Raw genomic sequence first — 27,180 nt, forward strand, 5'->3', positions numbered from 1 at the left:
ATATTAACAGTTTATTGCTTTGGCATAATTTTTTCACACTAGTTACATATAAACATATTTTACAATGTAATATGTATTTATCCAATATTTGGCCTGTGCAACTTTGGCAACAATCTCAGGTATAAACATGTCCTAACAACACCGGTTGTGCATCAGTGAGGATGCAGCTGTGAGGTGCGATAATGTTGAAACTGGATGTCCAAGCTTGTGTAGGCTTGTATTGGCTTTTTCTTGTCACAAAGCACATCCCTGAGCACCAACTCAGGCACACGATAACATGGAGGCACTTTTATCATTTGATCAGGACACACAGGCGCTGTTATGCAAAAACAGAAACATGATCTTGGACAAATCACCAGACATTTCAGACTGGACTGCAGCCTTGTTATTGAATGACTACCGAGCCCTTACTAGACTATAGCAGTTCTGTAACTTCTGCACTGAACACTATCACATTCTAACAAAGTGCTGACCAAAGTTCATATTTACAGAGTGCTATAAGGTCCACAAAAATGTAGAATCTTTGCATGTAATAGCAAAAGGCAAAACATATTGGCAGATAAAACAGTTTGCAGTTTAAGGACTGCTCCCAGATTTCATAAAGGACATGATGTAATACTTTCTGCCTGTGAAGTACCAGTGTGGAGACATTTCCAGCAACTCTCCTTGCACATACACTTTCCCCAAAAGGATGCAAAAAAAAAAAGATCCAGGTATTCTGAATTTCTAAAAGGTAGTCAATGATAATCCTCATTTTGAAAGCTACCAAATGTAACTTTTTGTATGTAAGGAATGTTAGTCCCGCCCCCCTCTCTTCCTCTTCCTCTTCCTCCTCGACAGTTTGTCACATTCTCAACCTGCACTACCCACGACTAGTTAATCAGTTAATACTCCAAATATGTGCAGTGCACTAATACCATTTAATTGCATGAGCCAGCATCCCTAATTTCACAATAAAAAAAAAATCAGAGATACCAGAGTATGCACAGCTGATCTTCCTCTGTGCTCAGATCTTTTGTTTGGTCAGGCTTTTTGCCATTGCTATTGTTATTTGTAAGAGATCCTGCACTTAAACGTCAAGCAAAAGATTATTATAATGTCAAAAATGTTACAAACTATGGCTTTGAATGTCATTTCTTTCCAGACACTCATCAAAGGCAGCATTCAGGGATGCATCAATATAAACATTTGTGGTTTCCTTGGAGGAGTCCTTAAGTGTCCTCTGAGGGATCGCTGGTCTGTACCTCCATCAGTCACATCTCAAAATGGCGGTACATGCTCTCCACGTAGCTCAGGACCCTTTGCCAGTCAGGACCGCCTGCTCTCAGCATCTCCTCGATGGTCTGTTGAACAAAGATTTACAAGCTTAACGCAAACAAAAGGTACTTTGTGAGTGTTAAAGGGAAGTGAGCTGATATGTTTAAAGACACCAAGTCTTACCAGAGATTGCGCAACCCCAACAGCCTTTCCTGTTTTGAATGCCAGACTTAGATTGTCCCTCTAACCAAGACAAAAGTGAATGGAGAAGTTGAGCATCATAAATCACTTGGTCCTGTGCATTAGAGTCGCCGGGCACAGCTCCTACCTTGTTCTCTAGACTGAGGGTGCTGTAAGGGATGTGCGAGGGGAGGTAGGTGTGGTAGACAGCACAGAACGCCAGGCCATCGGCCCAGCTGCTGCTGAAGTTGGTAATGTCAATATTCTGCATGAAAATAAAAGACGTGCAAATATAGTGAGTTCCAATCTCATGATGGACTCGTGCTGTTGTTTTGGAAAAGAACTGGTCTATTACAGTTATTACTCGTGTGTTTAAGTCCTCTGTAAACTGTACTAGCTGTAGGTGACATGCAGTTGAGCTTTAAGAGAGACACGTGTTAATTACAACCAGGACCACCTTGTAGCCTTGTGTTCGGCTCTGACACCAGCGGAGCAGCGAGTTTCTCTTGGAGCCTCCATGGCGACGCAGCAGCAGGTTGAAACCATCCTGGGACCTGACAGCAAGATGCAAACACAGCAAGACGTGAAGTCAGTTATGAATCAAGCTTTTGTAAAGAGAGATTTAAAAAAAACTCTGGTCACAGTTGATTCAGCTACTGAACAGAAAACTTAATTTACACATCGACTGAAGTAAAAGAGGTGTTTTGGCTCCAATAGTGAGCTTTATAATTTCACAAGACAAATGTGCTTTTGTCAAAACAAGTAATTAGATTTAAAACGGATGCTTCAATTAGGTTGGTCTTAATGATAGAGTGGTATGTCAGTGTGTGAGTGTGTGTGGACTCACTTTGTGGGTGGTAACTCAGTGAGGGCTGAGTTGTACTTGTTTAGAGACTCTTCACGTTTTCCTGCAAACAAAAGCAACAATACTGCATAATCTCAGTGAGCTGTCATTACGACCTCTCAGAGCGGTAGAGTTGTGAAAGTGAACCTATAGTACAGTGAAATGGACGACTCTAAAACCAAAACAATGAGACGATGATAGTTTATATTTAAAACAACCGAGTAGGTGAAGCTTTAAAGGTACACACACACTCACCGGTGTCATTGCTCGACCTGCCGTCTTGCCAATCGAGACTTCTTCGATCTCTTTGGTTCCCCAAGTTCTTGAAAACAAAATTCATTCAAATTAGGTTGGACAGCAAACCGTACTAATAAAACACATAAACATTTCCAGATCAACAGTCAAATTCTAATAACAGTCTTCTGTAAGATCCAGTATCTCACCTTGTTTGTAGGTGCCGCTGTGGTGGCGGTGTTGGACTGGGAGACACCATTCTGCATGGTAGGGGACTCTGAGGACGCCGGTAATCTGGACAGGCTTCTGCAGAACAGTAATAAGAACAGACCTGATAAACCAGACCAACTGTTGTTGATGGCATCGTGTCTACCACAGCTGTTTCATGAGTTCCAGCGGTACATTGAACTGTTCAAAATGTCCTTGAGTGTCCCAGTGATGCTCTGCGGATTGAGTGTCACACATTCAGAAGAAACCACAACCACAGTCCAGACCGAAGTTGGTGACTGCTGTTTGTTTTTGCAGGCTATGCCAGAGACAAGAATGTGGAAGACAGAGAGGCTTTGTTTTGAAATATCTATCTGAACCCACTCAAGTGCCACGTACACAAAAAAAAGCTTTATTAGTGTGCTGCAGAAATACTATTTGTTTTTTTTGTATTTCGAGATCAACTTGTTTATCTCACCTTGACCTCTCAGTAGTCAGCGCCCTCCGTGTCTCACTGGATCGTACCTCCTCGCCACTCATGGCCTCATTGGTCACATTTCTCAGGTAACGCTGAGTCACTGCTTTACAGTCTTTCCTCACCTCCCCGCTGACAACGTTCTTCATCACTTCATTCTGACTCCTACTTTCCACCCCTTCTCGTCCCAGCCTGAACACCCCGCTCTCCCTGCCCCTCTGGGCTCCTTCTTTGCTTTCAGAGTTGCTGGGTTCACTGTTGGGCCTCTCTGGTTCCGGACATGGAGCCCGGGTTTTGTCTTGAGGCTGGCTGAGAGTCGCCAGTCTCTGCCTGCTCTCCCTCAACTCTCCTCTCAGGGTGATCAATTGCATATCAGCCTCCTTCTGCCTCTGCTGGGCAGCAGCCAGCTCCCTTCCAACATCTTTGTGGGCCGTCCGGAGAGCCGTCAGCTCTTCTTCGGCCTCAGCTCTTAGGCGGTCTGCCACCGCCACTGCCACCTGGAGGTCAGCCTGGAACTGCAGCCATTCCCCACGCTCTGTCTGGAACGGGAAAAAAAAAATGGTGTTTTTATTCAAAGAACGGTGATAGCCCATCTAGTTGAGGACACTTTGCAGTTTATATTACCAGTCATCTTAGACATGTCAGATTATTACTGTTAAACATCATTCATTTCAAAGTATTTGTACGTTTGGTAAATTATTTATAATTTGACTTAAGTGCTATGAGGCTGCACATCACAGCTGAGCTCTCAGCTATACAACTGTCAGCATTCAAGCATGCTCCCATCAGAAATGATAACATACAGCAAGTATATTGTTCACAAACTTAGTTAGCAACAGACTTTGAAGGAAATGTCATTAGTTTTGCAGATAATTCGGCATAAAATAAAGCACAAATTTAGCTGCGATAACTCTTTTTGAAGAATCAAGATCATTTTTACTTCCACAAGATTAAAACTGGCATATTCAAACCCAAACTGGATCTGATTGCCAAAAGCAGATATAGCTGAAAGCTTTGCAAACAATGACTATAATCAAATGAACAATCAAACATCCATTTGGTCCTCATTAGTACACAACAAGTTGAACTGAGCTGAGCGGCAAGACTCAGCAAGCCGAGAGAATCAGAGCTGGCAAGACAAATTCTAATGAGGCATAAATGAATCACAAGCCAAAAATGTTTTAATGAAGTTTTTAAAGAAAACATAACTCTAACAAGTTTGGACACAGAAAAAAAAAACATTTTGGGAGCCAGATTGCATTGTGAAACTGTCCTTAGTGTCACAATCACTGTGTGTGCAACCCTTTAGAAAAAAGCAGCGTCGTTAAATATTAAATAAACCAATTCAGTTTCATATCTGTGAGGGTGAGTGATGTAGAAAAAGTTTTCAGTTTTCATTGTCGTCTCAGACGTGCACAAACACAAGTCCAGACATTAAAAGAGGCACTTAAACCAATGAAGCCAAGAGGTAAATGATACCAGACTATTAAAAAATGTTAAGCAACCATCATCATAAAAAGAGAGGCGGAGGGGGTGTTTAAAAAAAAAAAAGGAAAAAGAAGTAAGGAAGGACAATAAAAGAGGTTGAAATCGCACACAGACTGTGAAGCAATGCGAGCCAGAGAACTGTGATAGAGTGCTGAAAGCAAAGAGGTTGAGAAGGTTGGTAATTAGATGAAGAATGGATGGAGATGTGGAGGAGGAGGCGAAGTTGGAGCCAAGTCGCTCCCTCATCTGACCAGTGACTCAAGACCACAGCTGGACCCCATTACACACACACACACACACACACACACACACACACACACACACACACACATATCTCCCTTATTCTTTTACCTCAACACTAAACCACATCGCCAAGTTTTCACACACACGTCGTCCACATATTCAGGAGAAGCTGAAGCACACCGGCAACATGAGGAGCAGGATAGTGATTCCGGTTTGGAGTTCAAGAACTTCTATATTAAGTAATACCAAAACACCCACTGGGACGTGGAGGATCTCACCTTCAGAGTCTTTGTTATCTGGATGTGGACACTCCAACTGGAGCATGTCTGTTTAAAGAAACAGGAAGGGGCTCTGCTCCGTTCACGCTGAGATAAGGGTGTGGGTTGTCAGACTTTGAACGCACACACTGCCTCGGCCCCTCCAGACCTGACCTAGTGCCCCACTGCGTGACCAGATGTGCTATCCAGACTTCACACACACACACACACACACACACACACACACACACACACACACACACACACACACACACACACACACACACACACACACACACTTGTCTATACTCTTGATGCACATCTGATTTCCTGTTCATTCCTGGAAGAGGGCCGGGACACTTGGAGATTGTACACTAGTGCATGTGTGTGCTCTGTCCCAAGTTCACCTCCACGCCCAGTATTTACAGCACATCCTTGGAGAATCATCTCATATCTGTAACGGCTTCTCTCTCCAGCTTTCCACAGCATGTGGTGTGTATCCAAAAAGTGGTTTAACACACTTTTACAGGACAGTCAGCGCAGTCACACACATCTACAGAATAAAAATGTCAAAAATCCCCACAAATCACACACATAAAAAATAAGAGTCTCATAATTACATATCTAAAACTATGAAAACAAAAAGTCACTGCCGTTCACTTTGCATTACAAATTCAACAGAGCCAACACAGTAGACGCCCTCCTCCGATCCGCCCTCTAAACCTCCACATTCAGGCTCTTTTATATCCTGGTTTGCTGAAGCAACCTAGCGAGGAGAAAGAACCTGGAGATCATTCCAGGAAATCTCCGGCAGCGTTCACCTGGAATTGATTCTACAGCAGGGCTTTGAGATCAACTAAATCTCCTGAAGGGGAACACAAACTGGACCAACCACCCACACACACACACACTACATAACCATGAATGGAGTGTTTTCAATTTTGATGGTTAAGACAAATGAAGACTGGTCGTACACATAAGCACAGACAGATGGTACATTGGATAACATCCTTAGTAGTTCGTTGCACATTGTGTCGTCATGTGTCTTTTTAGAATTCAGTTAAACAGCACATAGGAAATAGATTACGGCTGCTGGACAGACAGATAAAGACCGAGTGATGAGGACAGATGAAGGAGAGGCTTAGCGTTCAAAATAATACTCTAAGAAAAGTGGCTCCTTAAATACTTACAGAATTGGGTGGGATCAAATAAAAAAAAAAAAAAGGGCTTAAGCCAGCTGGGGTCAGATGAAAAGATGTATGGAAGTGAAGGACGGAGTCGGACGGGACGAAGCGAGATAGCAGAGAGGTGAGGAGAAGACGTGAAGGAAGGGAGGGATGAGATAGAGGAGAGGTGAGGAGAAGAGATGAAGGAAGGGAGGGATGAGATAGAGGAGAGGTGAGGAGAAGACGTGAAGGAAGGGAGGGATGAGATAGAGGAGAGGTGAGGAGAAGAGATGAAGGAAGGGAGGGATGAGATAGAGGAGAGGTGAGGAGAAGACGTGAAGGAAGGGAGGGATGAGATAGAGGAGAGGTGAGGAGAAGACGTGAAGGAAGGGAGGGATGAGATAGAGGAGAGGTGAGGAGAAGACGTGAAGGAAGGGAGGGATGAGATAGAGGAGAGGTGAGGAGAAGAGATGAAGGAAGGGAGGGATGAGATAGAGGAGAGGTGAGGAGAAGACGTGAAGGAAGGGAGGGATGAGGTAGAGGAGAGGTGAGGAGAAGACGTGAAGGAAGGGAGGGATGAGAAAAAGACCACCAGTGCAGTAGAAGTTTGAATTGTTTGAGTTGTAGAGCTCAGGGTGGAGCGGTCAGCTGTCTGATGGAGAAAGAAAAGGCAAAGAGGCACAGTGAGGGAGGGGTGGGGGGGTGAGGGTGGGGGCGTCCTCTGAAGCTAAAACCTGCTGCACTCGCCAAGACTTTCAAAGCACCCGTACGTGTTTGTGAGTCTTCTGTCTCACGTGCAGCGCACACACAAAAACACATGGCCGCCGGCCGGCCAGCCACTTCACTGCACCCCCCACCGCCCCCCCCCCCCGCCCCCCACCGCCCAGCACAAAACAAAACAAGTTCTGTCTTCTGAACAGCCGATTGTGAACCCCCTCCTCCGCACTCCACAAAAAGGATCCCAGGACGGCAGCGCAGACGGTGAGGGTTCATAAAGTCGGGCTTTGCGAGCTTATATCACCCGTAAACACGGGGTTGGATTGCTCCATTTCCATAACACGGCTACTTCTCAGTGCTATACCACAGTCTCTCTGAGGTTTAGCTGGCCTGTGTGAGGTTTATATTTCTATGTCCATGATAGGGATGTGGGAAAGTCAAAGAAAGAGGAGGGAGGGACTGCTGAGATTGGATATCAAGTAGAAAAGAGTTGACATCACCGGTACTGTCATGTGATTCAGATTTACACTTGCAAATATAATGCAATTAAAACAAGTCTAATACATGCAAAAAAATAAATTCAAAAGAATAATAGAAGTGAGTACAGCAGTGACACAAAGGGAAGAAGAGAAGAGGAAAAGCGTCCGGGACGAGGGAGGCACACCGTGGGTCGTATTCCAGCTGCTGTAATCTGTGGCAGATCTGGAGGAAGCCGAGAGCCTCTGGCTACAATCCTCATAAGGGAGGGTCAGGAACTGGAACGAACGACTAACAGGAAATTACCAAAGAATATCACCATCCTCATAAGAGCAGGGAACGCCTGAGCAGATGGTCTGAACAATCCTTGCAGAATTTTATTTTATTCTCATCAGACTTGGGTTATTCAACTTTGGAGTTAGGACCTATTAATGGGTCAATCCAAAATAGCTGCTGGACAGCCGCTTTCTGCCGAAGCTCCAAGGGAGACATTCAAGCTTCCTTCTTCCTTCTTTCTTATAACAATGAAAGCAACAGGTGTCCTGCTGACATACAGGATTCATGATGCCCCTTTAGAAGGAGCCACAATCATACTGTGGGCATCCGTCTTTGATCCACTCTATCTTCTCGGACAGCAGATGATCGCAATGATTTTCCTCTTTTGGGCCTCTCAGGAGAATCGGAGGACAGGAAGATCTTCATTAGAGGAGCTGCAGCTCCCAACGGGCCGAGTGGGGCCGAAGCCAAGGCCTATTGTGATGGGGGGAGGGCATGTGGATGGGGGTGTTATCTCCCGGCTGAAAGGTCACTACACTACACTGACTTGTGCTCAACTTCCTGTTTACATACGTATTTATCACGCTTAACTGTTGCAACAAAAAGTCGGGTTTTTTTTTGCTCATGTATGAAAAATAGGACTAATGAGAGGAAATGTGTTCATTTGATGAGAAAAACGAAACACAAAAACTATAATCTTTGGACGACGCATGTGTTTTATGTTAGTGTGGTCCCACATTAAGTGTTCACTAAACTCGGGGAGGATTCGGTGACCCGTCACTTATTATAATAAGTGCACGGCTAAAAATTGGAAGAGTAAACTTTCAAACACCTCTCACCTGCAAAGTACTCTTCAGACTCTTTACTTCTGTCAGCAGATGCTTCAGTATCTCTGGGGGACGGAGACATAAATGTCAGAAGACATCACACGCATAACAAACACAAAAATGACAAGGAAATAGAGTTGCCCTTCTTAAAACAGGGAAATGTGAGGCACACAATCAAATGAAAAGTTGTAGTACTCTAATAAAAACTTTGTATGACTGAAAATTATTATTATTATTATTATTATTATTATTATTATTATTATCACTTGCGGGGAAATATATTAAAAACTGTAATGCTATCGCTGCGACAGATTCATTTCCGTCTTGCCTGTTGTGTTCAGGGTCCCGTGCTGACCGTCAGGAAGACCCAGCGTCGTCCTGCACTCCTCCAGCAGCTTCTCCACTTCCTCGTCCTGGATGTCCTTCGCTTCGTGACCCGGCAGCAGAGACTGACTCAAACCACTGTCCCGTTCCCTCCAGCTCTGGCCCATTGAGCCCGCGACCACAGGGGAGGAACTACACTTAGAGGAGGGAATCTTTATGGGGCTGACAGCGACACTCTTCCCTTGGGAGACTGGAGTCCTCGGGGTGGAGGTAGGAGGACCCCCATTCCTCCCCACAGCAGCTTGCCTTCGGGGTGCCACGGTACTTCCTGGTTTGCTGTGCACCGGGCTAACTGCAGGAATTGTGGAGCTGTTTGAGCTGACCGGTGGATGAGGCCTCCAATCAGGAGGAGGGACGGGAGCGCCGGTACTTGTCGGGGTGCTGGGCTGCGATTTCTTCCCACTGGATGTGAAGATCGCTAGCGGAGGTGGAGATGAAACTGGGGCCGCAGGGGAAAGTTGAAATTGGGCGACGCCGGGCATGAAAGCAGCCTCATCGCTCTGTGGAGTAGTAGGTGGTGTGTGGAAACTGTCCACATGGGGTCCTAGAAACAAAATAAGAATCATTTCAGATTGATTAGAAAGAAAAATATATATTTCAATAAACAAGTGAGTTTATTTATATTGGACATTCATACCCAATTTAGTTTGAGCAAAGAATTAAGACACAGAATGAACATAAATCACATCGACTTCCTAAGGAAGCAATAAGTAAATAAATAAGTAAAAGAGCTTTTGGATTGCAGGGGAACTTGAAAGAGACACAACAAAAACACTTTAAAAAAAGGCAGAATGAAGCCAGCGGTCTGGCATCTTGACACTGAAAACATCATTCAGTGATGAGAGCAGAACAACACTGGCCTCAGTGAGCAGCTGAACACCCGGCCGGGCCCCTGAAGATGAATGCTGTAATACACATTCCGCTCGGACTGCTCATCCACAACGTTGGTGAGACGCTCATTCTCCGAATTCAGGAACACACACGTACACAGAGGGACAAACGTTCCCCTTGTGGAGACGGATTCACGGCAGTGGGCCACCAGCACATTTCCACACTTGACACAATAACATTTCCACTTTTTGGGCTCAGCATTCCTCGTCCATCCCAGCATGCCACCAACAACAACCAATGGGCAAAGTGTCTCCTGCTTTTCTTTCCTCTCTGTCCTTGTTTGGACAAAATCCTCACTGCTTTTTCTCAAGTGATGTAAGAGCAGAAGTTGAACATTTGAACATTTGAAAGTTATGCACCACCTGCTGCAAGGCCAAATCACCGAGGAAGAATGACAGAGTTGTCTAATAACGCTCTCATGCCACTCCTGCTTTTTATTTCTTCATTCCAGACCTTAATGTGCTCGTCCAACCATGGGCATGGGTGGCAGGTTGACTGAATGAGAGAGAGAGAGAGTGTGTGTGTGTGTGTGTGTGTGTGTGTGTGTGTGTGTGTGTGTGTCAGATAGCATTAGGCTTCCTATGATTAATCCGCTGCCCTTGTGCTGAGCTGGGGAATTCTGCCGATTCATCACAGCTGGCCCGGCGGGGCCAGAACGAATCACAGGGGGACGCGAGGAGAATGACCACTCACTGAGCAACACACAGGAGGGCTGCCAAAATTCCTGCTGCTGCGCACACACACACACACACACACACACACACACACACACACACACACACACACACACACACACACACACACTTCCCGCGTGTTTCTCCTTTTGTTGCTTTCAGTTTCCTGATTACTCCTCATCCACGCTGCTTTTTGGGGATTCTAGTGTGCTGCTCTTCCTGCATCTCCTTCTCCCATCACATCCTCCTCCTCCTCCTCCTCCCTCTCCTCCGACTACATGAACCAAAGCTTTGAGATGTGTTGCCATTATTCTCAAAAAGCCTTACAATGTGAGACCTGTACGTACGCACACACACACACACACACACACACACACACACACACACACACACACCACGTTATCAGCCACCTGTGCAAAGTGCCAAATGTTTGAAATCCATTTTCGAATACAGAGACACAGCAAAGAAGGTTCAAAGGGGCGATTTGAACAGTCGAAAAGGAATGTATGTGCGTGTGTGTGTGTGTGTGTGTGTGCGTGTGTGTGTGTGCGTGTGTGTGTGTGTGTGTGCGTGTGTGTGTGTGTGTGTGTGTGTGTGTGTGTGTGTGTGTGTGTGTGTGTGTGCGTGTGTGTGTTAGTGGTGACCTACCTGTGGGTCCATGGCCGTCCTTGCTGGAAAAGTTCCCCATACTGCAGTAACAGTGTTTGGGCCGGTGATGCAGCCCTGCAGCTTGTTGCTCTCTCACTCAGATCAGTGGCACTGTGGAGGTGACCTACACACACACACACACACACACACACACACACACACACACACAGTAAGACGTCATGCACTTGTGCACTGTTAACCAACAAAAATAATTCAGTGACAACAGGACTGGACACAACCGACATTGATTTCTGGTAAACTGCTGGTGGATTGAGAGTTTACAAGATCTCAAGCTGCTCGTTTCAGTGGAAAGAAAAGCAGCGTCTTCATACAGGAGACTAAATCACCAGGACACAGTACGAAGAGTCCAACAAAGCTGTTGGCATGTCGGGTTTAAATGCATCATGAATGAGTATCAAGAGCAATGCTCCAAAATCAACCGAGAAGCAGCAAATCCGCGCCAGAGAACTTCTAAATAAACCAAACTGGTAATAAAACAGATGGATTTGATCAAACGGAACATCGTTGTTCTGGACACGAAGAGACGAAGCAACAAAAACATTCAGCCACAAGTCCGAGTAAAGTCGAAGTGAACAGAGAAGTAACAACTACTAACCTTTCGTCCACCACGTGAACACGCAGCCTATAAATTTGTTTCAAAAAGTCAGAAAAGTGGATACAAACCGCGGGAAGAGGATGAATAAATCCGAAATCTTTCTGCGTTTGGTGAACTCTTCTTCTTCTTCTTCTTCTTCTTCTTCTTCTTCTTCTTCTTCTCCTCCTCCTCCTCCTCCACGCTGTTGTTTCTCCAGCAGCTGCTCAACCGAGCGCACCGCCGCGCTGCGTCTTGGCCGAGGAGAGGCGACGGCACAGAGAAATGCAAATGCAGCTCCTACAGAGCAACATTTAATCCAAGCAACATTTTGCTCTCGATAAAAAGACAAAACCAGCTTTTAATCCGCACAACAAAGCAAAGACAGAAACCAAGTCCGGCCATGGATGACGGATGGCACCGATATCCGCTGGATGTGTCCACTGGAGGGCACAGTTAGTCTGTGTTCGGATAACCTGTTGCCTCTGGGATGTACTGGCCATCTCCATTTATTTCCGGATTTATTGTGAGGCAGGTGACCCACTGACCCACTGTAGACGGCTCCGGGCTGAACAATTCCACATTTGTACATTTGTATAGTTTAAATTCGTTCAAACTTTCCCATTTGTTTGGATTCACCAGTGAATGTTTGAGAAGAGTACTGTTAGAGGCAGATCAATTATATTCCTTTTTTTGTACACATATTTGATCGTTTTTAATTGTTATGTAATGTTATGTAATCTAACAAGACGTTGGAAGTTCAGTGATATTTTTGGGTCTAGTAAACTGCTGAGAAATCTTCTGATGCTTTTTTGGTTTAATTTATTCGGCCCCTGATGGTGCCAAAGCCCTATTGTTCTTCAAGGAATTATTATTCCGCGTTATTATTATTCTCCGTAAACAACTGCATTTTTGGAGGCTTTATCATGTTCAAAACAAATGAAAGTTGGTACACTAGCGCCCCCTAAACAGACGCACCGGCGGCCACATTCACCTACATGCACGAAATCCGGTGGACACGTGTATCACACCGAGATGTAAAAAAAAAAGTGACCCAAACTTCACTTTTGATAGTATAATTTGGACAAAATGCTACAGTAGGATTTTTTTTTTTTTGGAAAGTGATGACAAAGGGTGGAACCGAACCCTTGACCTCCTGACTGAGAGGCAGCAGTGCGACCAAAATTGCCACAGACATTCTTTGGATAGTAGATATAGGTGTTTTCAAAGGGGTCTGCAGTCATATATAAGGGTAAGTCACAAGTGTTCGAGTTTCACACTAATACCAAACCAAAGGTCAACAACAATACTAAACTTTAAATCATGTTTTAATAATTAAGTTTGAATTTATTTTACTTCAGTCACAATTACAATTGTGCTTTTCTTTAATCCTTGTTACGTCAAAACAACATGAATTACAATTTAACTAAAAACATTTATTTCTTGGTACAAAAAGAAACAATCTGAGCAGCAGCTGTGACTAAAGTGCAACAGAGCAGAGTGTTTGCCAAATGCTTTTATTTCATAAATGTACTCCAACATCTTTTCATTAAATAATAATGATCCTACTAACAAAGTGAATCTCTCCCTCAATGGGCTCAACTCAAGTTTGGAGACCTTCACCAACTGTAATGGAGGAGCACTGATGCGTGACACATGCAGCTCGCTGACAGATGAACACTTTGCTTTCAAACATTTCCCTGCATTTTGTTTTATTCCAAACAGCAAATATGTTTTCAGATACTCCTTTTCTTCAGCGAGCTGTCCCCATCATAAACTGTACAACGCTGGCTGAAACACTGAGGAGGAGACAAGCTCTCCTTCCCTCACTTTCTGATTGAGATCAATAGGTTTCCACAGTGCTCTGTCCTCACTGTGCACCGCTGCAGTAAAAAGAGAATCCATCAAAACCAGCCAGGTGCATACGCAGCCTCCAGCCCATACCCACATCGATTTCACAACTCCTGGGAGCGCAGCTCGAACACAACTGGAGAAGGAAGTTTGTTGCAGGCGTGATAGATTCTTTCAGGTTCGGACTATAGACCCGGTAAAGACCATCCGTGTTGACTACGTATGTGAATGTCGTATATTTCGTCCTGTTCGACGTACCATTTTCCCCTGCATGTATCTGTTGTTCTGAGTCCATTACTGCCCCATTAGTAAATTGTTTATAGGTGCCAGTCTGTGTCCAGAACAAGGTGAACAATTGCTCAGCGTCTGATGCCAGTTGGAGCCATTATCTCCCCTCTGCTGAGCGGATTACGACCACTTTGTTGGTGACCTGCTGCGCTGGCGTTCTGGAGAGACCGCTATCAGGGCTGTAAAAACTCCCAATACGACATAACTATCCGCATGTCCAATTTGGCAGACAGACAGAGATGGCTCTTCAGCTATATGAAAAAAATGGATGACAGGGTCTGACTGACCTCTAACTGATAAAACACTCCACCTTTCTCACCATCCTCCCTTTTCACAACTTTGCAGAATTCTGTAAACGTCCTCCACCGTATGTCCACTGCTCGCGGAGACATAAAACTCTCCCCTTAATGACTTATGTGGCAACATCCAACATAAGAGATGGTAAATAAAGACAGCGTAATCCTGTGCAACCCATAAGGCACAGCACGCATTCTCAACCACACTCAGTGTCTCGCCAAAGTCCTCGTTCGCTGCAACATTTTTGGGTGTAGACACAAATGAAAACACCGACTCTATAATCTCTAAATTCACGTGTGACAGCGGGACAAAAGGTGGACACCGCAGGGGGAATGCGACAACGGTGGGATGCACACGACCTGCTTGCCTCTCACGTTTGCCTGTTTGTCTCTTTAATACCAGATTAGGTTAATGAGTGCGTGCCAGGAGTGATTTTCCTCCAGGGATAATCCCCGCTGAGGACACAGGGTTGACCCGGAGGAATCACCAGTGTAGCCTGTCCACCTGCCTCCTGCAGTGGATCAACAATGCGAATTAGAAATCCAACGCGGTGTATTTGTGTTTACATGACTCATGTTTTGGTATCATATGTACTTAACTGTGTTTCTAAACCACAAAAGTGCCTTTCTGTTCTTCACCACTTTGACCAGATCCTCGGAGAATTCAACTTCCTGCGAACAGGAGGCACCCGCCACTGATTCAGCCACAAAGCTAACCCGTGTCTTCCACCGCTGTCTCTTGATTGACAGCCAACGTAGACCGCGCCAGAAAACGCCACGGCTTGCTGATGGAGAGCACCTGCTCCTCCTCAGAGGAAATCAGTAGAAGCTATGGGCGAGGATGGGCTGCTCAAGCACTTCCACGTGGCTCTCTGCCTGGGAAATGATGGACGGAGATGGTCACAGAGACGGGGTTGCCAACCATCTGTGTACAGAGCGGCGATGCCAAGCGTCGGTCTCTTTTCACGCCAGGACTCAAAAAAAAGACACACAATGTCTCCAAATTAAACATGTTAGCTCGTTCGAGCCGCATTCAGCGAGTCTCTGGGAAGTTCCAGCATCAGTTACGTACTCATCCAACCATACTCACTGCTTCGTGCCCTCTTTATGCATTAAACACTCTAACGTTCGTGAATAAGTGATACAATCCAGTACAATGTAGACTACATGTATTGCAGTTGTTACATAATCCAATTTACTACAAGATATAATTTAGAATTTCCTGCCAACACACAGGTTCAGTCAGATATCCACACTCGCATGTCTTCAGAGAGCACATGGGCCGCGTCGTGCGCAACGGGCCGGCATAGCTACGATCTGAAGTGTGTAAGTGTAGTCACCGGAACTCAACCTGCGATGCTGACCGGTCTCCGTCTAATCTATCATCACGGGAACTTTCTGGCCCACAAATGACAGAGGTGGAATGTCCTGGTAGGCGCCGGCCCGGCGAGTCACATCCAGGACCGGGGTCCTATGTGCCACCGCGCTGGCGTCCGTGTGCGTGCCGACCCACTGCAGCACGCGGCCGGAGGGCCGGTGGTACAGAGCCAACTGCCTGGAGCTGTAGCCGCACATCCCGATGCCCACGGCCCCCAGCAGCACAGCCACACCAGGCATGGTCTTCTCAGCCGCAGGCGCCACAGGCATATTATGGTAGGCCTGGGTCTGAAAGGAGAGAAAAGTGTCCGTGATGAGTGAGGCACAATATACTCACCTCCACCCCCGCCCCATCCCACCCTCCAACCACTGCCGGGGAGATTAAAAACCCATCTTTTCTCATTTACTAAATTGTGGTGTGTCTCTTTAGACAAACAAAAAGCTCATCTATTTTGCGACATGGACAATTTCCCCTGTGGACCCTTGACAATTATAAAGCGCATAGAGTGGCAAATAATAGAAACTTCATAGTTTCTAATGAAGCTGTGTCACAGGCAGTTAAGAAGCCATTTATGTAGCTCACTCACCCGGTTCCCATTTCCACTTACAATGCAATGGACTGTCACGAGCTTGGATTTCTCCTTTGTTTGTGATAAACACGACCACTACTGAGCTAAAGTATAAACTATCCAACAATTATTGGAACAGTAGCCTGGAAATGTCTCCAAATTGTGGTTAGTGTGTATATAATAAGATAGCACTGTCTTTCATCATCTTGTCAAAACTGAATCTGTTGAGACAATAGGACTGAACAAAAATGGCAGCATGAGGCTTAGTGAGACAAATGTGCTGTATGAGCCGTCTCTGTCAATAAAACTCTGTGTGCCCATAAAACCGATGCCCTGCAAACACATTATAAAATATATAACATGTTTGGCTCTCAGAACTGCCAAACTTCTGCCACTTATTTGTCTTCTTAAGATGCAATAGAGACAAACTACACATCAAATTCCAGACACTTTGTGCCTTTTGTTTTTTTCATCCTGAAGGTATTAAATTAAAGACGAGTTTCCTGGTGCAGAGACAATGCAATAAAGGGCAAGCCACTGCAGGCAACTTCGAATGACTCAGCACTTTCGACCCCCACTACTCAGTAGTGCAGGCAGTGTTGGTGTCACTGTGCACCTGACGGGAAAAATCAGCTCGATTTGACAAAATAACTGAACTCCTCAGAGGAAGGCTCACACTCACCTGCAGCAGCCTGATGTAGCTGGGAGTCAGTCTCGGGAGTCTGGAAAACATTTTGGAGCCTTCCACGACGCTCTTCAGTGGTCTTATTCTCCTTCTCGCTCGGTCAAGCTCCCCCCTGGACGGGAAACCCACGGTCTGAATGTGAACTCTTCAACCTGTGCTCGGCTGTCTGATGCAGGGCAGTCTGCTTAGCGCTTATAACGTCTCTGTCTTGTCTTTGCATAATTGGAAGGCTGCGGGTGGTGAGACTAAGGGGATTACAGGAGCTGGCAAACAGGGAGACTGAAGTCCGTCTGAACAGAGGGCAGGCTGGACGTACAGGGGTTGGTGAGCCTTTGAGGTCAAAGACCTTTTAGTGGATTCATATTGAAATGACATATGCCGTTTTATAAAATTCAGTACATTAAGTAAACGGTAAATAAAACTAATAAAATCATCATGATGGTTTTTGGATTTATTGTATGCAGAATTCTACGGGATGTACAACAACACAGTTTGTTGTATTTTCTTGCATACGTTTGGCACATTGTGCCTCCTGCAGCACAATAATCTCTTCAGTCATCACACGTTGGGAGCCGGTGACGGTGTGTCTACATGATTTCAGGACATCTTTTCTGTCTGTTTGAAGGCACTTTGATGCCAAAACAAAGTGAAAAATGATGAATGGGAACTTGATTACTAATTCAGTTGCAGTACTTTAGCATCAAGTGTATGTGATGTCTGACCTCAGCAGCTCTTCCAATAGTCTCACACAGAAGAGACGAAGTCGTTTGAAGTCGGAAGCACCAAAGTCCATTTGAATCTGACAAGTTAGTTGATTTGGAGGTTTTTTTTGTCTGTTGATGTAGAGAATAGCCTCTCCTGCCATGTCAGCAAATTTCTTTAAGCTTTAATATCCCTCCTGGCCTCGGGGTCCTCGGCTCACAGTGAGGTCTTATAATGAGGTGGCTGTGCTGATAAGGTCTCTCTCGCTGGACGGGAGGAATTCTCTCCAGCGAGAGCAGCCAACAATGACCTTCTTCTCATCTCCGGTAATAGGACCCAATTCTGCCTCCCGACTCGTGCACCCATGTATAATTCTGGCAATAATGCTGCAAAGAGTTTTATGCATTTGGAGAAAATCATATGACAAATTATTGCAATACTTTAAAACATAAAAAAGGCAAATTAAATTCATTACATATTTATAGCTGAGCACGATTGATATATTGGCTGATATTAAGGTATCGCAGATACACTGGTTTTGGCAAACATAGAACTTTTTTTTTAACAGAACATCACGCAGAAAAAGTTACTTGGGGTAAATAAGAATCAAATATTATCAAAAATGTTTCATAACCATATTTGAGGGATACTTTCCCTACATACTTTCAACAAACATGCGCTTCACGATGGGGTCACATGAATATTTAGATGAATGGTCTGGGAACAGAGAACGTTTGTGACAAAGTCTGAGCTCATCCATTTAGAAAAAGTTGAGACATTTCACTGGATATGTGAAAATGTAATCAGCTTTTAACACTTCTGAAAATGCCAGGGGATCAGAAATTTGTCGAGATTCATGCCGTGGCATCTTGGATCTAAATTTCATCCATCTTACAGTTACTGAGATATTTCAGTCTGGACCAAAGACCAAAACCCTTTTGTTAAGTGCATTAATCCATGAATGACCACTTTTATATGATCTTATATAAGCATGTCAGACAATATGTGCCCTTATTCTCTCCTCTGGTTAATGTCTGCATAATGAACCCATGAGCCTCCGTCAGACAGCACCTGGTGCGTCCATCCGTGAACGGAGGCCACAGATGGCAGCACTCTTGCTAATTCTTCAATACTACACCCGCACACACAGTCAGAGGTGCGTGTTACAGCATATAGTATGAGCTGCTGGTATCTACCGGTGCAGCCCAGTTTTGGAACAATAGTTCCTCTGAAGCTGGTATGTGGCCGATCGCTCACTCAGGTCATGAAAATGTGCCCGTCAAGCTGAGATAATTCGGTGCCCTTTTCCTGAACTCATCCTTTGGCATTGAACTACGGGTAAATGTACTAAAATAGATCACCTGAGCTGTAGACAGGTATGGTGATGGGGAAGGTTAAGCTACTGACTCCCCAGGTGGTACTGGTTTAAAAAGGTCCATCAACAACAGACGGTGGATTAAGTGTGCAGTTAAATAAAGATGATGTAAAGGGAATAATTAATGTTCCTTATCATTCAGCCACATAATGAATATGTGCAGAGACACCCTCCCTGAAGACTTTCAATCCAGTGCAGTTAGTTGAAACAGCAAATACAGTAAGAAAAGGAGGAGGGGGGGTATAATGTAGATAATTGAGGAGCAATTAGGTTAACCAGCCCAGTTTAAATGTCAGAACATCTGATAACAAGACTGGAGCTCGAGATGGAGCTGACATTTGCTTTTCTGGCAACTAGAAGGTGAGATGAGGAGAATGAGTCTGATGCTACAACCAATTAAATGTTTGATTCATGTGAACTACGTAAAATACAACTATGAAACGGGAGGGTGAGTAACAGCTTGGTCGATAATGACAACTTCAAGCATAGTAATGGTGGGTGGAAAGATTTGCCAATCTCCTTTGTTCTCTTTTCATAAAGGAGTGGAAAAGTTGTAAAAAAATGATTAGACATAGATCAAAATCTAAAAGATTTAAAAGTAAAAAAAAAAAAAAGACATATTAACATTTAAAGTCAAACATTTTAAAATGCAGTATATGACAGGAACATTTCCAGAAGAAGTGGTAGAAATTCTCCTTCAACAGTGTCTCTGTTTGTGTGACTGACGGTCTCATGGGGGAGTTGCAGTCGTCTTCTCGTCTCCCTGCATGGGAAGAATATCTGTGATCCAGTATTGGAACAGCGAAACAACTGCAGTGGTTTCCTCTAAAACACAAAGACACAGAGCGAAACATTTCAGTTACAGATGACAACACAATACCACAGGAACACTCAGTGTTTTCACCAAAGACACATACTTTGCTGTTGTACTTTCAGCATGAAATATCCAAAAATCTCCAGCGGGTGTTCAAATCTACTTCCTCCCCGTCTCCGTGTACACATTCATCCAAACACGTCTTTCTCCCACCCGAGATGGAAGATTTATTTTTATTTTTTCTTGAAAGTTAGAATTCAATTTAGTCTGAGCAGAAGGTAAAATGGACAATATAAAGGGGAGCAGTGAAGCCGATGTCATCCTTGAGAGGAACTCCAGGGTGCAGTAAAATGTGCTTAAAGGAAATCTGCTTCAGACCTGCAGTCAATTGATTGCCAATGTGCGGGTAGACAGAGTGGAGAGCTTTAGTGATTTCATTTGAGGGGTTTTAAAGCACACACACACACGGATTAGCTCCTGCATGGCAGTGAATATGAGTTACATTAAAATACAAAATGCTGCTTGAACAAGGTGGATGTTATAATCGGAAATATCAAATAATTAAACTTTTTTTTTTATACTGCAGCGATTCAAAAATGTGAAGTCAGACGCTTCAAAGCCTTCGCCTGAACTGCCAACATAGCAAAGACGAGTTAAGTGGAATAAAGCTTTACAAACCGCAGAGATTCATTCACAATTACTTCTGCTGTTCAGCTGAAGTTGGACGGATTCTCTTCTGCTCCTATTTAATCTGATGACACACTTCCATTAAAGAAGAGCAGCATTTTAAAACAGTGGGAGGGTGGTTGGGGTGTGTGTGTGTGTGGGGGGGGGGGGGGGGGGTACAACCAAGGCTGCCTCTGTTGTTGTTCCTGCTCATGACATAACAAACCAGTGTTTACACGGTGTCGTCTTGGTGACAGCGAGATGCTGATTCGGTCCTGCTCTGAATCCCCTGCTGCTTTCTCTTAACTCTCACACGCACGTATTTGTGCAGCAAAGTCTCTGCTGATCTTATTACGCAACCAGATAACCAAAAAATGCACAAACACACACTCGATAGGTGAGAAAGCGTCTGGCGACCCGAGGCGTGTTTCGGCCGAGTTAAGACGAGATGAACAAGTTGAAACATGTTAGTTAACTTATGATGGGGGTCACCTGGGCGTGAGGTGGACAAGACCAGCTCTAGTATGTACAGGTAAAGGCCGATGAAGGAAAGTAAGGGCAGGTATACTCGGGGAAGAATCCAGCAGGACGAGGCGAGGAAAAAAAAAACAACCTCTCCTGCATTTCTCCTTCTATAACAAACTCAGAACTAACTTAGAAAATAGGATTTTAACTGTCGATGTTTTGACTGACCTGCAGACATGGAGGTATTGTCGTTGAGTTCCTTCAGTGCCTTTTCTAATTTCTGTGTGTCCTTGTGTTGAACAAAGGCTTTGAGGCTGTGCAGCTGCTTCAGGACAGAGTTTGGCTTGGATCCGCTGGCTATGCTGCCCAGAAGGTCATCCACTGCAGCAGACAGGCGAGGGACCTTCACATGCACTGAGGCTGGAGGAGCACAGGAAGTGAGAGGTGTTGGACAAATAAAGGCATCGACATCAAATTTCATATTTTGTACCATATTAAAAAAGACTGTAAAATGCTTATTTAAAATCATTACTTGAATAAGTTTTGCCAACAATACACTTCATTTTCCTCACTCAACCTCACAGACCTGCTCCAGCACCCCCACCACTCAGAACCAAGCCCCGGACCCAGAGGGGGGGGGGGGGGGGGGGGGGCAGAGCAGTCTGCGGAGCTGCCCGCTGCCTCTGGAACTCTCCACCCAAACACATCCGAGACGGCACGAATCCGTCCACATTCAAATCTCCACCGAAAACTATGACTACCGAATTAAATGTCTTACTATTGTTATTAAACAATTTGAAAACTGTGACCCGTCTCTACACCAGAGACTTCCAGTTGAAACCTGTCCTAACTTAAATAGTGATCAAATAATTCAATCGTTCTTCGAGATTTTCCAAATGTTATTAAACCGAATGGATTAAATTCTGATTGTCAAACAAGTCAATTCATGATGTTGTTTAAAAAAAAAAGATATCCACTGTTTTACAGCTGCAACGGTGTCGGCTACAGAAAACCTGATGACGAGCACATGTCAACACCGTGTTACTCTCACCGGTAACCAGGGGAAACCAAAACTCTGCAATGCAGGTTTTGGTCTTTTTATCTGTTACTGTTTCACTGATGCTGTTTTCTTCTACTTCTGTTCAGTTAACGCTTCCACTGACTCATCGTATCTCAAAAACAGCACAGATGTTCTGTGGCATAATAAATTCAGGTTTTCAGTTTTTATGAACACACTATCAGCGTTTGGCAGAATTTAATGATGTGCTTGTAAACTTCATCTGTAAAACAGATAAGAAAATGAATAAATATCAAAACATGTTTACGGCAGGGTTGCTGAATTTCAAAACACAACAGTGAGCATTAATAATAACTACAGTGCAGTGTTTGTCCAGAAAGATCGAAGGGTTCATACTTACAATCTGACATATAGATTTCCATTGTTGTCTTCAAGAAGTCGGACACTTGAGCAGCTCCTTCCTCCTCCTCCTCCTCCTCCTCCTCTTTTCGGTAGGTGAACTCCAGCGCGGCGGCCCGTGTGATCAGTCCCATGGAGAGCAGCTTCTCTTTGTGTCGTTTCTTCTTCAGCTTCCTCTTCTTGTTCTTGCTAATGCGTTCCCCTCCCTCATCCACAGGAGTCCGGCTCTGACCTGCGCCGGGCTCCCCATCTTTCTCAGAGACTTGATGAAGGGCTGGCTTCCTCTTCCTCCTCCTCCTCCTCCTCTTTTGTTCTTCCGCCTCTTCGTCTTGATCCGGTTCCTCACTGCTTTCCTCTACGAACAACAACAGGGGAAACATTTGATTAGTTTGCAGACATTGTTAAACTTAATAAAAAATACTTTGCAACACCTTGTTTTACATCGATATGACGACACCCGCCGAGGCTCCGTAGGAGGAAACTGATGAGAGGACGTCCGTGTTGGAGGTGTAAGACGGAGGTGGGAACGTTCCCGTATTTGGGAATGTGCGTTAGCGTCATCGTTCTGGATTCAAGTTGTCGACGACTGGATCTTTTACTTCCACTGTTTCTACACTTCCTCTCTGAGTCCTTCAGGCAGGCTGCAACCGTAGGAGGTTTGAAACCCGGTAGTGTCCAACATTGTGATCACTGCAATCACTGCACTGGCTGATTCTCCAAATTAGATCCTCCCTCTTTTCTGCTGATTGCATGCTCATCAGCCGAATCAGCTGGTGTGGTCTGATTGAAACGAGACAATAAAATCTGAGACGTCCGTGCTGCTGGTTACAGTTTCCCTCATTTTGAATCCAGCAGTGTGGATGACTAAAGATGAAGTCAAAGATCGAAGAGAAGTCGTTGCTAATTTTGATCACAACCAACGAGGTGATGGTTTTGGTGCAGTTTGTTTGTTTGTTAGCAGAATTACAGAAAAACTACCGTCCCGATTTTCATGAAACTTGGTAGACGGGTGTAGGACGGGCCGAGGAAGAGCCCGCTAACGTTTGGAGTGAATCTGAATCAGCAGGCACATCCACACATTATCTAACACCGTTATTAACATTGCGAGCATTTGGTCAACTATATGCATTACATCTTAAAATCCAGTCAATGCCACTGCAGTTCAACAGTGAAAACAAATTCTAGAAATACGATGACTCGATATCACAACCCACCTTCACAGGTGTACTGGGAAAAAGAAAAAAAGAAAATCATCCCCGGACTTGTCCGCTCGGACTCACGCTCCCATGCACACACAGAGAAGACGAATACAACTGGATGGATTTGATGATAATCAACGGGATCTATTCCAGTATTCCCAATGGTCCCACTGTGGAATACTCGGGGACAGTGGTTTCATATGGGAACTGTATTTATTCATAACTGCAGCATCGGCACACTTATATAGACATATATCGTGGATGTGATTGTAAATTGGCATATTATAGATGTGTGGACTGTTGGCTTTGCAAGTATTTTAACATGTTGTTGACAGTCTTGCTCAAATCTCGGTAGTCCTGTGAGAGCAAGGAGATCTTTCCAAGAACACGTACAAATACGCAATATTTACACAAATTTTCATGCTCTCTTGGAGTACATTAAAATGAACCGGAGTACTTCGCATCAATATGTTGCTCCTTGAAGAAAGGTGAAATTTCTCAAGCTTAAATGCACTTCTTAACTAGCCACATCTTCCACACAGTAGATATCAAGTTATTGATAAAACAATGAATAAATATCACACCTCAGTCTGCTAACTTTAGAGACTGTAGTTGCTGTCGTGCTTCCATAATATCATATTGACAGCTTTATTAACCGATATGAAACCCGAATCCAAGCTGACCTTAAACGGCACTCTGGATTGCAATTCCCTTGAAGGCTCACTACCCATTAAATCAAAATGTGTTCAATTAGGAACTGTTACACTGACGGATACCATTAATCAAACTTAACCTTGTCATCCCTTCCAGCAGCTACCCTCAAAAGAAAAGCCAACAAATCTCTTTCACTTCACTTAGGGAAAGCAGAAGTTTGTCAGGTGGAGGAAGGTCTGCATTTAGGAAGCTGATGAGTGCAGAGGCATGTGTAATGAGCTGGGGCTTTTATTACAGCCTGATGGCAAAATAAACAGTCTTTAAACGATGCATATCAACTGCAAGGCGTGCGACTTAACCCTGAATTACACTGCCTGACATCTCGATTGGTCAGGAGGTCACGACCATTTTTAACTCCCAACTTGCAGCAATAAGAGGTCATTATCTCCGAGAGAAGTTACACAAGTTTATCCTGAGAAACACATTCAATAGACAGATCTGTGTGGAAACAGAGTCACTCATCTGCACTGTGTTTAAGTCCTCCTCAGTTAGAAGACAATTGATTTTCACTGCCTGTTTCTCATAACTAGAGAGGTGGAGGCACAAAGAGTCACTTCTCCACTAAAGAGAGCCGAGCTGGTGAAACTTCATTCATAAATCTCCCCTCGCTTTATGGTGCACAGCGCGAGCCCGTAAATGCCAGATTATGGTTGTCTTACCAGCTGGGTCCTCGGCACTATTTATGCTTTCTAGCTGGGGGGGCCCGACAGATTCCTCTGGATGTATTCTGTAGTCTGCGGGAGGAGGAAGAGCCGTGTACATCCGCCGGCCCGGGTTGGCCGCACTCTCCGTCTTCCCTGCGTCTCCTAAAACAAACATGGAAGGAAATGAAATCCAAATAAAGAGCACGAGTGTGGCAACGACTGCGCGTGTTTGCCGTGTGAACGTGATCTTACCGAACGCTGTGTCCTCTCCAGGAGATTCTCTTTTCACACCTGTTTTTGTGGCTCGGGCCTCCACCATGCGCGCTGGGCCGTCTTCTGTCACCAATGTGGGAGCAGCAGGGTAAAGTTTCTGGAGTACTTTTGATTGAAACACTAAATAAAAGAAAAAAAAACAACAATGACATCATCATCTATTAATCTTATACAATAGACTCTATTGCAGGTTAATATCTGTCAATTTAAAGCAAATCAACAGTAGACTTTATGGATGTGAGCCACTCCAAATGTATTTCTGACATATTCTGTATACGAGTGGCAAAATGTCCTCGAAATTTGAGTTAATTTTGTGATATAAATTCAGAGAAGGAGGATCTAGTTTGGAAGAAGAACCTATTTCACTGTAAACAGCAATTTAAGTGGAAATAAAAGTGCCAGTTCTCCTCTCATTCACATGTTGGTGTGTTTATCAGCTGCTACAGAAAATCACTGAATTAAGTGTTATATTCTAAAAAAAAAAGGTATGCACACAATAAGACAAAATTACAAAGTATGCATACAAAACAAAATAAGATAGATAAAAAAAATGTTTTTGAAAATGTATAAAAAAAAAGACCAATGAATAAATAAACACACCAATTATATACACATAAATAAATAAATAAATGCGAAGTGTTGTCCACGATCGATGTCCAACATTATTGTGCAGTTAACTTTAATGAAGAATTCCCCTGGCTTAATCAATAATATCAATCAATCAATCAATCAATCAATCAATCAATCAATCAATCAATCGAATAGAGAAAAGCAGCAGGAACCAGGTGAGCCTCCCGAAGTGCACCCTGGGTAATGCAGGTGAGAGTACCGGTGAGTGAGTACAGGTGAGAGTACCGGTGAGAGTACCGGTGAGTGAGTACAGGTGAGAGTACCGGTGAGTGAGTACCGGTGAGAGTACCGGTGAGAGTACGGGTGAGAGTACCGGTGAGAGTACGGGTGAGAGTACAGGTGAGAGTACCGGTGAGTGAGTACCGGTGAGAGTACGGGTGAGAGTACAGGTGAGAGTAGCGGTGAGAGTAGCGGTGAGAGTACCGGTGAGAGTACCGGTGAGTGAGTACAGGTGAGAGTACAGGTGAGTGAGTACCGGTGAGTGAGTACCGGTGAGTGAGTAGCGGTGAGAGTACCGGTGAGAGTACCGGGCCGGCCTCCTCCTCGCATTGGATGTACACATCATCCCGCCTTAAACAGTCCAACATCTGTCTGAAGACTAAACGATGAAAACTTGAACGTCCCCGTGTTGCGCACGTGCGTTTGTTTACGTCGCCAGAAAACTACTTAACGCGAGACTTGGTCGGCTCGCGAGCTAACGAGCTAACGAGTCGCACGCAGCACGTGTCTTGGTGCGAGAGATCAAATGTTCGCGGACGAGACTTGGTGGAGCTCACCTGCTTTCCTCTGCGTCATGTCGACACATCCAGCTGAGCCGAAGCGAGGAGGACACAAGCTTCAATGCTGCAGACGGCTAGGCATTATTAAGCTATCAAGCTAGCCGAGTTAAGTAGCTGTTGAAAGTGAGGTCGCGTCTTCACGTCGATCACCGGAGATTTAACACACTAGTAGTGACTTAAAGGACGTTTAACTGCGCCTGACAGACCAGAATAACCCTCGGACCTCCAGCTGCACTCTCCAACCGCTACGACCGAAACACATTATGGTTCCGCCTCTGGCCAACGGAGAGCCAGACCTCGCTTCCGCTGCCAAAGTCCATTCAAACTCGCGCCAAATTAAATTGGACTTGCTTTTCAAAAGCGATAAGTGCCCCACAAATCGCATATCAATATATTCCCTGGATCAGGCAAATCCACTTTTTTAATTCGGCATATGTATCACCCTTGTTTAATACAATATTAAGAATATAACAGGCCGCAATCTTTGACACCGACTACAGTGTGTATCGATGGGATGGACTGAGGGAATAATAAGTGCAGATTTGCATCACAGACAGTTTTATAAAGGTTGGACGAATTAAACTATGACTGCGGCTTCT

The 27,180-nt window shown here is 44.5% G+C and overlaps 3 protein-coding genes across 5 annotated transcripts; all 3 read right to left on the reverse strand.

The window, feature by feature from the left end:
* Positions 1-12,297, reverse strand: LOC138199745 (cytospin-A). 3 transcript variants are annotated; one of them, XM_069151911.1, is made up of 12 exons: positions 11,930-12,297; positions 11,246-11,369; positions 8,977-9,576; positions 8,661-8,713; positions 3,201-3,736; positions 2,725-2,821; positions 2,537-2,603; positions 2,285-2,345; positions 1,895-1,991; positions 1,586-1,702; positions 1,441-1,500; positions 1-1,343 (listed from the first exon to the last, which is right to left on the reverse strand). In XM_069151911.1, exons 2-12 carry the CDS (start codon positions 11,283-11,285, stop codon positions 1,254-1,256), a joined length of 1,818 nt encoding a protein of 605 aa, XP_069008012.1. In that variant the 5' UTR covers positions 11,286-11,369; positions 11,930-12,297; the 3' UTR covers positions 1-1,253. The 3 variants fall into 3 exon arrangements, with proteins under 3 accessions (XP_069008012.1, XP_069008014.1, XP_069008013.1); XM_069151913.1 differs by having other exon boundaries at positions 1-1,365; XM_069151912.1 differs by having other exon boundaries at positions 11,862-12,297.
* Positions 12,298-13,178: 881 nt separating this feature from the next.
* On the reverse strand, positions 13,179-17,158 carry LOC138199647 (uncharacterized). Its single transcript, XM_069151785.1, has 2 exons — positions 16,901-17,158; positions 13,179-15,937 (listed from the first exon to the last, which is right to left on the reverse strand). Exons 1-2 carry the CDS (start codon positions 16,949-16,951, stop codon positions 15,647-15,649), a joined length of 342 nt encoding a protein of 113 aa, XP_069007886.1. The 5' UTR covers positions 16,952-17,158; the 3' UTR covers positions 13,179-15,646.
* Positions 17,159-17,986: 828 nt separating this feature from the next.
* On the reverse strand, positions 17,987-26,868 carry erich1 (glutamate rich 1). Its single transcript, XM_069151921.1, has 6 exons — positions 26,579-26,868; positions 25,152-25,292; positions 24,915-25,061; positions 22,344-22,697; positions 21,154-21,345; positions 17,987-19,805 (listed from the first exon to the last, which is right to left on the reverse strand). The coding sequence occupies exons 1-6, from the start codon at positions 26,595-26,597 to the stop codon at positions 19,711-19,713; spliced, it is 948 nt and encodes a 315-aa protein (XP_069008022.1). The 5' UTR covers positions 26,598-26,868; the 3' UTR covers positions 17,987-19,710.
* Positions 26,869-27,180: the final 312 nt, after the last annotated feature.

This window comes from Embiotoca jacksoni, unplaced genomic scaffold (assembly GCF_022577435.1).
Source record: "Embiotoca jacksoni isolate LCO1_2020_lvr unplaced genomic scaffold, fEmbJac1.0.p SCAF_18, whole genome shotgun sequence".
Classification (NCBI taxonomy): domain Eukaryota; kingdom Metazoa; phylum Chordata; class Actinopteri; family Embiotocidae; genus Embiotoca; species Embiotoca jacksoni.